Source organism: Monoraphidium neglectum (genome assembly GCF_000611645.1).
Source record: "Monoraphidium neglectum strain SAG 48.87 unplaced genomic scaffold scaffold01211, whole genome shotgun sequence".
Lineage (NCBI taxonomy): Eukaryota > Viridiplantae > Chlorophyta > Chlorophyceae > Sphaeropleales > Selenastraceae > Monoraphidium > Monoraphidium neglectum.
In genome coordinates, this window is record NW_014012417.1 from 557 (window position 1) to 11,789 (window position 11,233).

The window sequence follows — 11,233 nt, forward strand, 5'->3', positions numbered from 1 at the left end:
GGCGGGCGTGTCGCGCAGGCCGCCGCCAGGGCGGCAGAGTGCCGCATTGCGCCGGCGTTTGCCATCACGCTGGTCTCGAGCATCCGCGCCTGAAATCCCTCCCCTCAGCCAACAATCACCCCGGCCGACCCACACTCACACACGCACCTTGGCACCCAATCTGCACCCATCGCTGCCCCCGCCCCCGCCTTCCCCTCGCGCACACACACATGTAAACACACATGAAAGTGCGCGCAGACACCCCCCCCCACACACCCACACCCAACCCACACCCACACCCACACCCACACCCACACCCACACACACACTCAAGGGAGCACCCACGCATCTCACATACGCACCCACTCACCCATCCACAATCACAAGCACACATCCCGCAGCCACGCGCGTGCCCACCTCCAGGGCCTGCTGCTTTGCTGACTTTTTGGGGTCCAAATTGAAGTGCAGGTCCCGCAGTGCACGCTCCAGCATGCTGTGGGTGTAGGGCCGCCCCGTGTCAGGGTTGACAGTCTTCTCCACCAGAACCTGGGCGGCAGGTTGCGGGGCCGGTTTGGGGGGTCAGATGATTGGTGGGGAGCATATCAGCGGGCTGGGCGTCGGGGAGGCGTAGTTGTGAGGGGGGTTTGAACGGCAGGTGAGGCGCGTCAGGAGCGTCAAAACGCACGCAGCGCCTGTGTCATGGGCCTTGGGTCCCACCGAGCGGCCCGGCTGGGAGAACGGCGCCAGCGGCGGAACGGCACCAATCAAAGCTGCCGCCTCACCTGCGCCACGTCTTTGAAAAGATTGTCCAGCTCTGCTCGCCGCTCTTTGTCCGACACCTGGCATAGGGATTCAAGAGAAACGTTGGTACTGGGTGACCCTGCTTGAAAGGAAAATTTGGCTCTGCGCCAGACTTCTCGAAGCATGCACGCTTGCATGCACATCACCCACACAAGTTTGCACGGTACATGAGCGTGTGCGTGTATGCACATGCGAATGCAGCGGCCCAACCCCAGGTGGGTTTGCAGGCACTTGCCTGCACATCTCCCTTTGCGAGGATCTCGAGGCAAATCTTCTCCTCGTCTGTGGTGCCAAACGCCTCCTGCAGCCATTGAAAAATACAGTTGCAAGACGGGGCGAGGCGGTCACGCGCGGTAGGGACGCCAGCTCACCGCCACCGTGCGTGCTTGCGCGCATTGGCGGCGCCGCCTGCTGCTGACGCCTCCCCACCACCCTCCGCCACCTGCCAGCTAGTCCCCTCATAAAATCCCGCCAGGACCCGCAGCCATGCCTTGTCGCAGACCCCAGTTTACCACCGCAAGGCCAGCCCGTCACCCACGCCAGCCTTCGACCCCCACACCTGCAGCTCCTCTTTTTTAGCGTGCACCCCCTTGCCCACGTTGGCAAACACAGTGGTCGTCTGCAGCACCTCGTCGATGTCCTTCTCTCTGCCGGGTTGGGGGCGACGCTTGTGATCATGCACCTCTAGTACACAGCCATGCAACAGACGACGTGAACGTTGCGGGGCTGCTTGCGGCACCCTCCCTCTGCCCTTTGCTGTCAGCCCCAACCCGTGGGCCACCCGTCACTCTCACATGCCGGCGCGCCAGTCGTTGATCTTGTTTCGGTAGCAGGCGATCTCGAAGCGTTTTCCTGCCTTCTTCAGGCGCACCACTGCGATGTTGGTCAGCCGCTTCTGGCCTGCGGCGAGACAGGCAGGCGCGGCGGAGGGCCAGCTCCGATTCGCAGGGATCCTGGGCTGGGCAGCACAAAGTAGCACCAGCACAAATGTGGCTGTTGCGCACAAGCCCATCATGGGTTTCACAGGCATGGTGCAAAGGATGCGGCCTGCTGCGGGGCCGTGTGCTGCAGTCGCATGCTGCCGGCTGAGGGAGGCGCCCCAAGCGGGATTTGGCGCTGCGCACCAACTGGCTGCTTGACGTTGCGTGACATGACGATTGCGGTCCAGCGACTATCTTGTCCGCAGGCGCGTGCTATGAAGCGTTGATGCAATTACGGTAGCGACGACGGGGAAGCCTTGGCGAGCCAGATTATCAGTATGGCGTCTGACGATGATATACTGTACTGTGTGTTCAATCGACTACGTATATGTTTGTATCGCCAAATGAACAAGACAGTCTGATCTTGGACCTTAGCTGTCCGCTGGTGCTTCACGGGAGGCCTTTCGGACACCGGGATCTTGTTGAATACCGTAATAAGCCAGTGCTGATAGCAGCGCGCGTGAGCATGCCAGCTGGGGCGCATGACGGGCGGCGCCAGGACACCCGCGCGCTGCGCTCACCCGCGATGGCGCGCCGAGGGCATGGCCTGGGCGCGCGGTTGTGCACCCTGTGGGTGGCCTACCTGCTGCTGCTTCACCCTGCGGCGGCGCTGTACCACACGGCCAGCGAGACGCTGCACTGGTTTGCCCACACCGCCCGCAAGCTCCCTGATCGGATGCGGTGGGTGTGTAGCGGGCTGGTGGCGGCGTCTGCGAATGAAGCTGGCGCCGTCACAGGCTGGGCAGATTTGACCTGGGGTGTAATATGCTGGGGGCGGGCTGTGCGGCGGCGGGTTTGACCGCAACACGTCATCTGGATCGTGGCCGGCGTCCTGTGCACCTTGCGTTGCGTCAATGCGGTGCCTATGCCATTGCTTTCCTTGCACACCCCCTTCCCCCAAGTCACCGCTCCGCATCGCTCATATAAAGGTCTCAACTCAGCTCATTCATACGTTTCCTGCGCACTCTACAGTTATACAACCCTTACGGAGGACCCGACGCGCGCCGGCGTCCCGTTAGCAACCCTCGGCCGCCGCCCCGGCACCGCGAGCGCACCCGGCGCGCCCCCGCCGCCGCGGGTGATATTCGTGTTTGGCGAGCACTGCCGAGAGATCATAACGACGGAGGTCGGCCTGTGGCTGGCGCGCCTGCTAGTCGACGACGACAGCGGCGTGCGGCTGTGGCCGGAGCTGCACTCGGCGCTAGAGCGCGCGGGGGAGGCGCCGGCCAGCGCGGGCGCAATCGGGGCGGCGGGCGCGTGGCCGGACACGATCGACGCGTGGGCCAGCGAGGTTCTGGAGCAGCTGAGCATCCAGGTGGGCGTGAATGCCACGGCGATGGACCGCCTGTGGATTTTGTATCCACTGGTGCCAGGTGGTGCAGCGGCAAGTTTTATAGAGAGTGACGGCTGCGGCCGATCGCTCGGCTGGGGCTCCAGGCGCCGCACTCAAACAATGCGTTATGCGCGGCAACGGTCCAGTCATCACTGTTTTTCCTCGACCACTTGACCTGCTGCGTGCGATATCCAGCACGCTCTCATAATTCACAAAATCGCCCGGTCCCCGCTTGGCACAAACACAGATCGTGCCCATTGAGAGTGTAGAGGGGCGCCGCCTCGTTGAGGCAGGGCAGCTGTGCATGCGCAAGACCCCGGTCACGAACGTGGACCTGAACCGCAACTGGCCGTTCGCATGGCAGCGCGTCGCGGTGGGTGGGCCGGGGCCGCCGGGGCAGGCGGCCGGGCCGGCTGCCACACACGGGACAGGCCAGGGCGGGCCGGGGGCGTGCACGTTTGCAGGGAGTGTCGCGGCGCCTGCCCAGCGGCTTGGGGAGGGCCGCCCTGATTCCCCTCCCGCGGGCCCATGGCCCTGCCTAATATACAGCTGGCTCTTTCTTCTCTGGGCTGCCCCCTTGACGTGCGCCCCAGCCCACTGCCCCCACGCTTTTTTTGTCGAGCACGCTACTCTGCATGGTCGCACATGCATGAGCGCATGCATTGCACGCGTACGCCTCCCATTTAACACGTCAACACACAAACACGCAATCACACACACGCGCGCACACGCACGCACGCACGCATGCACGCACGCGCGCACACACACACACACACACACACACACACACACACTCAAGAGACAATATTTGCTGCGGCCCCTGCACTCCCCCTGCATCCCCAGGACCCGGCTGACGAGCAGTATGGCGGCCCCAGGCCCCTCAGCGAGCCCCAGTCGCGGCTGGTGAAGCGGCTGATCGATGAGAGCCCCGTTGCCGCCTACCTGAACGTGCACAGCGGCGAGTGGGCGCTCTACACGCCCTGGGACTCCAAGCCGGCCTATGGGTCTGGCCTGCCGGTATGCAGGGATCATGTGTGCTGCTTGGTGTGTATGTGTGTGTGTGTGTGTGTGTGAATGTGTGTGTGAATGTGTGTGTGCGTGTGTGTGTATGTGTGCGCGCGCGTGTGTGTGTGTGTGTGTTTGTGTGTGTGTGTGTGTGTGTGTGTGTGTGTGTGTGCGCGCGCGTGTGCGCACGCGCTTGCACACACGCGTGCTGTTGTGCATGCACGTGCGTCCCCTTTCACCCTCCCTTCCACCACGCCATCTGTCCTCACACCCCGATCATCCACACCACCCCCCCCCCTTCCCCCCTTGGGGCCCGTCCCAGCCGGACCTGCCAGGCCTGGTGGCAAAGCTGGGGGACGTCTGCCGCTGCATGGCGGGGCCCGCAGGGGCAGTCTCGGGGTACCTGGCGTTTGGCTCGTCGATGGACTAGTGAGCGCGGGCACCATTGCAGGGCGCCGGGCCAGCGGGCGCGCGTGTGTGCGTGGGGAGCCGGGCCAGCGAGCGCAGGCGCACCAGGCCCGTGGACCGCGCACGGCGGAAGGCTGGCGCGGCCCGAGGTGCTCGCCAGACCATCGTGGCGCGCGTCCTCCTGCTCGCCCTGCCCCGCAGCGCCTACGTCAACTCGAAGACGCCGTACCCGCTTACCGTCGAGGTGCGCGTGGCGCGGGCCGCCTGCCGCCGGCCGCTGGCCGCTGGCCGTGGGAGCCATGCCCGAGCTGAGGGCCAGCCCTGGCGCGGCGGGGCGATGTCGTTCGGGCGCGCCACACGCGGGTGCATCCCGCGGTGCAGACGCCTCAGGTGTCGCGCCCCTGCCGCTGTTGCCTTGACAGGTCTATGGCTCGAACCAACAGGGCAAGCTCAAGAACGGTGCGCGGGGTGCTGGCTGGGCGGCTGAGCGCGCGTGAACACCGCTGTTTGCGTGCGTCAACCCAATTTGGTGCTGCTGCTGATATGCTGGCATCACTTTCCATCGTCAGGCGCCAAGAACAAGCCCCTTGGATCATTCCCAATTGTGTACGTCAAGCCAGAGGCAATCGCGAATTCCAGCAGCGGCAGTAGCAGCAGCAGTGGAAGCAGCAACACCTCCTCCAAGGTAGGTGCTGCCAGCGCAAAGCTGGCGCAGGGAGTTGTTGGCGCAGGCCGGCGGCTGCAGGCTGTGGAGCGGGCGGCGGGCGACCCGGCTGTGGGGGCGGCCGGGCTGCGGTTGGCGGTGACTGTGCCAATGCAGCGGCGGCGGCAGCGGCAGCTGCAGCAGCCGCAGCCGCAGCCCCAGGAGCAGCGGCATCGATCGTGGGACCAGCAGCAGCAGCAGCAACAGCAGCAGCAGCAGCCGCAGCAGCACCAGCGGCAGCAGCAGCAGCAGAAGCAGTGGACAGTGTCGCGCCGGCTTTTAGGGCGTAGGCCGCACAACCAGACGGACGACATCATGGCCGCTTATTTGAGGGCCCCACAGGTGCTTGATGCATAGGCCCCGATGCCAGCTTGAGGCTCCAACATGCTGGCTGCTGCTTGGCATGGGGCCACTCTACCTGCGTGTCCTCAGCTATGGCACGCTTCATTGTGCTGAACGGGTTTGGGGCGAAGCAGGCTGTTCCACCCCGTGGCAACCCCTGAGGAGGGTTGAATTTTCCTAGGGCCACCATTTGTAGCACCTAGTTTGTTTGAAAGCGTCCCCACAGCCACCAACCCTACCTTCCGGCGCAACCGCGCAGGAGCTGCGGCAATGCTTTGAGATCTTCAACCCAGTGGACGAGGCGACCTACCGCGAGGTTGTGGGCGACTGGCTGGCCGCCTTCCTGATCGTTCTGCGCCACGTGGCCAAGCACGTGGCACCTGGATCGGCCCGGCAGTTGGGCTAGGCCGCAGGTCGGCTTTCCTTTTTGCAACCGCTTACCGACCGTTGCCGTTTGCAATCAGACCAATGTCACCTGTAGGCCGAGCGACTGCGGAAAGGGTTCTTGGGCGGTGGTTTTTTGCAACAGGCGACAGCTGCGTAGCTGGCCGGTGCAATCAGCAAGGACGTGAGAGCACGCAAACCTGTGGAATACGCTGAAGCAGGGTGCACGCGGGCGCGGTGCTTGCGAGACCTGTGATGATACTGATCGCACGTGTCTGCTGCATGGGCTTAGCAAGTGTCACCACATGCTGCTGTGGACGGTTGCAAGCGGGCCGGGCCTCCTGCTTGGAGACAAGCTTTGATGGAGGCGCGAGCGCCTGTATGCCCCATTCCAGACAGACACAGGTGAAAGATACTCGTGTAGAAACCAAATGCTGCGGCCCTCACGACGCAACCGCAGCAACCGCTTGGGGCGGGCAGGAGAGGCAGCCTCGAAACGTGCACCAGCGCCGTGGTCGCGCGACAGCAGGGCGTATGGCACGCCTCCTGTGCGGCCCGCATCGAGATCGCGTAAAGAATCATATTTGGTAGTGTTTCGGCGCGTCAACTGCGTGAGCGAGGCTGATTCGCGGGGAAGAAGCGAAGGATCACCGAATCACACTTCAGGTCAAATAGGAGCGCGCCTCACTAGGCCTGCACATCTAAGTCTGACATTGATGTTACACACGAGCTTATTTGCGTATCACCAAGCCCAGAGGCGTCTCCCCGCAGCACGTCAGCAATTGGAAGGGGACAGCACCCTAGTCCGGGCGCAGTAGCAAAGTAGGCAGAGGATGCGTGGGCATGGCATCTCATTGGGAGGCAGCGGACGCGGAGCCCTCCGGTTGGTGCTGCGGAGCCAGAAGGCCCTGAAGTCTCCACGAGGCATGCAGGCCTTGAAAACCTGCCAGACAGCATTCGGGTTTGCATTTGGAGGTGCGTTACATCACGTTTCGGCTGCTGCAGGCGGCAGTGGGGGGGCCTGGCGGAAACCCTCGGCAGGCGCCGGCAGCGCGGCTGCGCGCAGCGTGGATGTGCGAGGCGGCTGCTGCCACGGGCCCTGCGCTTCTTTCCGTCCGGCATGGTGCTGACCTTGTGTAATTGCATCACCATGGCTTGCCCTTGCATCCATCGAGCGCCCCCTAATGCTGGCGCCAACCACCTGTCTGCGCGGCGCTGACCCCTGGATTCCTGGCTGCAGGCAGCTGCGGCTGCCGCCGCCTCCGCCCCCAGCACCCTACGATTCCCGCCGAATTCCTCATCCTCATCCCCACAAACAAACAGATTTCCTGACCCAGTATTTCAACCGCGACAAGCGGCAGCCGTACAGGCACGACTTCCGGAAGACCGCTGCAATGGCAGCTGCCGGCGCGGCAGTGGCGGCGCCCGTGGGAATAGGGATGTACGCATGGATGGACGCCGCCTGGCCGTCTTCCGCCGCAGCAGTCGCGGCCGGCAAGTTCACGCTCGATCAGATTGTGGGCTGCGCGATCTGGCAGGTGCGACGGCGGGGCAGCCGGTGCGGAACAGTGGCGGCCGCCGTGGTCTGCGCGCGACGGCGGCAGTCAGCGCCGGGGCCCCTGGGTGAAACGCAGTGAGGGCGATCAGGCTGCGCTGCCGGCCACATTGACGTCGTCCTGGAGGCCGCCAGGTGTTCCAAGGGCACAGCCGAGCGCCCGCCCTGCGCCCAGTCGCTCCCCGCGCTCTCGGCTCGGCGCCGGGCGCCTTCACGGCACCTGCCTTTCCCTGGCCCTGACAAAGATATAAATGGCTCCCCCTCCATGGCCCTCAACCCCACTTTGCACAGGCTGCCTACTGCTCGCTGCCGGGCAACGAATGGTACCGGGACATGCTCACGGGCGCCGCCCGCTCGGCCGCCGGCGGTGTCGACGGCGGCGTGCGCGACGCGGTGGCCTACGCCGCCGCAATGAGCCAGATGGTGCTGCCGGCGCCGGCAACATGCTGACTCTGCCGCCGCGCCGCGGGCGCGTGCGCGCGCGCGGGCGCCGCTTGAGCTCCCCGCAGCGGCGGCGGGGCCGCACGGCTTGGCGTGGCGGCCGCGCGCCGCCGCGGGCGGCAATTTTTTCCCTGGGCGTGCCCGGGAGGCCCGGCGGGCCGGCGCGGAGGGGTCGCGGCGGGCTTCGGGGTGGGGCACGGCTGCCGCCTCATGCGCCGGCAATGTGCCTGGGGTGGCGGGGCCCAGCCCCCTGTCCGGTCCCAGCCCCCTTCACGCTTCGCGCCGCGGCGGCCCTGCCGCGCCGCACTTGTACCCAATCAACCGCTTTACCCCTGATCCTATTCGACGATCCAGGGGCGGCGGCCCCAACACAACACTTCAGAGAACAGCAACCTTGTGGCTGCCAGAGCGGCGCGCCCGCCGCGCCTCGTGACAGCGCCGCGCGCATGCCGATGCCGGCTGGGCGCACGCGCGCCGCCGGGCTTATGGCGGACGCGGCGGTGGCGACTAGGGGACTGCGCCGCGGCCTGCCCCGGGCCCATCGGGGCAGCCCCGGCCACCCTGCCCCTTTCGCTGCCGCCAATCGGCGCGGCGCCGGCCGGCCGGCACATGCTTCGCGCGACGCGCCGCCGTTTTGCGCCGCGCGGGGGCCGCCTCGGGCACCCGTGCGGAGGGTGGCGCGCGGCGGGCGCGCCCGCGTGTCCCTGCCTGCCCCGGCGAGACTTGCCGCGGGGCCCTGATTGATGCGCCGGTTGGCGCTGGGGCGGGGGGTTCTATACTGTTTAGAGAGTTAGAGCGGGGTGGAGAGCACTTGCACAGATATAGCCAGGGGGCGGCGCGGCGCGAGCCCCGGCGCCCCCACAGCACTTGCACACACCAGGGCGTCGGGCGCGGGGCGCGCGGCTGCGCCTCGTCGCCGCCCCGTGCCGCCGCAGCAGAGCGCCGAGGCGAGGCGCCGCCGCAGGCCGAGCGGGGTCCGGCGCCTCGAATTTTGACAAGGCGCGCGGCGTGAGACATATGCCACAAAACACGCACGCACACTCGCACACACGAACACCACAGAAGCACGCAGCAGCCAGCGCGGCGCGGGCGCGGCCCGTGCGCGTAGAGGGCGGTGCAGCCGTGGCGACCAATATTCTGTCGATGTCCCTTTCCTGCGCCAACCGGACAGCCTGTGTAGCCCCGGCTGCGACCACGGCCCCGCGCCCCTGATAGCGCGCGTGCCTCCCTTGCCGCCCCTCCGCACGCCACGTGCGTGCCGGCGAGCGCGGACCCTGACACGCCGCCTTCGGCAGGCCCGGCCATTTTCAGTTTCTTCTAGGCAGACAGCCCTCGGCCGACGCTCGGCCGCATTTTTGCAGTGCGCCGCGGCTTTAGTCACAGAACAGCACCCCGCCCATCTTCATGCTTTGCCCGGGCCCCTCGCCGCGCGTAGCGGCGAGCGGGCCAACACCCTCTTGCATGCCCATGGCTGGGAGCCCGGCCCCGAGCGTGGTCGCCGCACGCTCCCGCCTGCAGCGGACGCCCGTGCAGGCTGCGCTCAGACCGCCGGGCCGCGCGCGCCGCGCGGGCGCCTGGGCGCGAGCCCGTACCACTACCGATGCCTGCAGCTCGGCTTGCCCGACAGCCCTTGCTGCAGCTGCGCCGCCGCTGCGGCCGTGCGCACCTCCTCCTTTCGTCCCTCCCCCGCCCCGGCCGGGCTTCCCTCCAAATTCACTCGATTAGTGCAAGGGGCCCGGCCGCACGCCGGCGGCCGGACTTTGTGAGCGGGACGCCCCCAATGCGGCGGCGCCCCCGCGTTGCCGCCCGCCTGGGCCGCACCTCGGGGTCGCTCGCTGGCTGGATTTTTGCGCATGCGCCTCAGGGCAGCGCCATATGACGCGCGGCCCGGTGGGCCGCCCTCTTTTCGATTATCTCCAGCCCCCTGCGGCCCCTTTTTGGTGTGCTCGGCCACCACCCTGCCTGACCGCGTGTAATCTCATTGCACGCCCCTGTTGGGAGTGATGGAGGGAGGGGGGTGCATATGGCAAAGACTACGGCCATGTTGGATATGCTGACAGCTCATAACGCTTCTCGCAGTTCAGTGGTACCTGGTGTTGTTGTCATGTCGCATGCAGGCAAAAGCAGCCGTCGGGCTTGTGTGTGTGTGTGTGTGTGTGTGTGCGCGCGTGCATGCGTGCGTTTGTGTGTGGGGGGGGTTGTGTTTGTGTGTGTGTGTGTGTGTGTGTGTGTGTGTGTGTGTGTGTGTGTGTGTGCAGCAGCTGCTACATCTGGGCAGCAGAGGCTGGTGCTGCCCTTGCACGCACAAGGTATCATCCAGATGGCCAGTGCCCTAAACATACCACAATGAGACCTGCATGCAATCGCCCACATGTAATCAGAATGCTGACGCGTACACGTGAATGGCACAGATATATGTTACAGGTCTGCCCGGCCATGCCGGCCAGGAGGTGACATCACAATGACAACAGTTGCCGACAGCCTAGAGCCGCAGGCAGCGTGGCACGGCCGCAAGACATGCATGCGCGCTGCCGGCAGCCGCCCGAGGCGGCGCAGCAAGCTAGACATAAGTGCATCAGGAGAGGCTTGCCGCGGCAGCTGCCGAGCAGTTACCTTGGGGCCGCCATGCAGGCAAAGGCAGGTGGGTAAGCTACACAACGGGACGGCTCTGGGGGGTGAAGTGTACGCCTAGTGTACGGCTTTGAGGCGGGGCCGCGCGGGGCGCCTGGTGGCGGACCGGCGGTCGGCGGCGCACCCACGAGTGCTGATGGTACGGCGTGGCGCGTGCAGCAGCAGCGGAGGGCCTAGGGCTGGGGCGCGGTGCAACGGCAAATACAAGGGGGTTGGGATGTACAACGGGCACGCGGCTCGAAGAGCAGCGGCATGAGGAGAGGCCCCGCGGCGAGGAGGCGGTGGGTGCTCTCCTGTTTGGGGGCGCAGCTTCAACACAGCTTGCTGGTGGCCGGAAAACGCGCGCGTGCCTGATGGATATGGCTACAACTGGGTGCGGAAACGGCCGGGCGCGACTGGTGGCGCCTGCGGCGCACAAAGGGCCGCGGCAGCCGCTCGCTTTGGGAGAGCGGTGCGCGGAAAGGGTGGCGCAGGTGCAAAGGCGCCGGGCCTGGCGAGCACGGGCTGAGGAATGGGAGCCCAAGCGCCCGGTCCCTTGAAAACTGCTTCTGCGCCTTGTGGAAATTGATATCTTCAAACGGCTGGTGTCAGGCCGTTCCAGGGCGACACCCCCGGTGAACCACACTGAACGGAACGGCGTCGCCTTGCCGGCCGGCGCGGGCGTTAAGAGG

General features: G+C 66.1%; 3 protein-coding genes across 3 annotated transcripts; 2 read left to right on the forward strand and 1 right to left on the reverse strand.

The window, feature by feature from the left end:
- Positions 1-345: 345 nt before the first annotated feature.
- MNEG_7042 (putative Ribosome maturation protein SBDS) lies at positions 346-1,932 on the reverse strand (the record flags this gene model as incomplete). Its single annotated transcript, XM_014044482.1, has 6 exons — positions 346-525; positions 762-818; positions 1,022-1,081; positions 1,340-1,427; positions 1,575-1,680; positions 1,905-1,932. 6 exons carry the CDS (start codon positions 1,930-1,932, stop codon positions 346-348), a joined length of 519 nt encoding a protein of 172 aa, XP_013899936.1.
- Positions 1,933-2,286: 354 nt separating this feature from the next.
- Positions 2,287-5,957, forward strand: MNEG_7043 (hypothetical protein; the record flags this gene model as incomplete). Its single annotated transcript, XM_014044483.1, has 9 exons — positions 2,287-2,441; positions 2,733-3,075; positions 3,341-3,466; positions 3,937-4,110; positions 4,421-4,527; positions 4,708-4,750; positions 4,929-4,965; positions 5,076-5,191; positions 5,811-5,957. 9 exons carry the CDS (start codon positions 2,287-2,289, stop codon positions 5,955-5,957), a joined length of 1,248 nt encoding a protein of 415 aa, XP_013899937.1.
- Positions 5,958-7,329: 1,372 nt separating this feature from the next.
- On the forward strand, positions 7,330-7,940 carry MNEG_7044 (hypothetical protein; the record flags this gene model as incomplete). Its single annotated transcript, XM_014044484.1, has 2 exons — positions 7,330-7,473; positions 7,782-7,940. 2 exons carry the CDS (start codon positions 7,330-7,332, stop codon positions 7,938-7,940), a joined length of 303 nt encoding a protein of 100 aa, XP_013899938.1.
- Between the last annotated feature and the right edge of the window lie 3,293 nt (positions 7,941-11,233).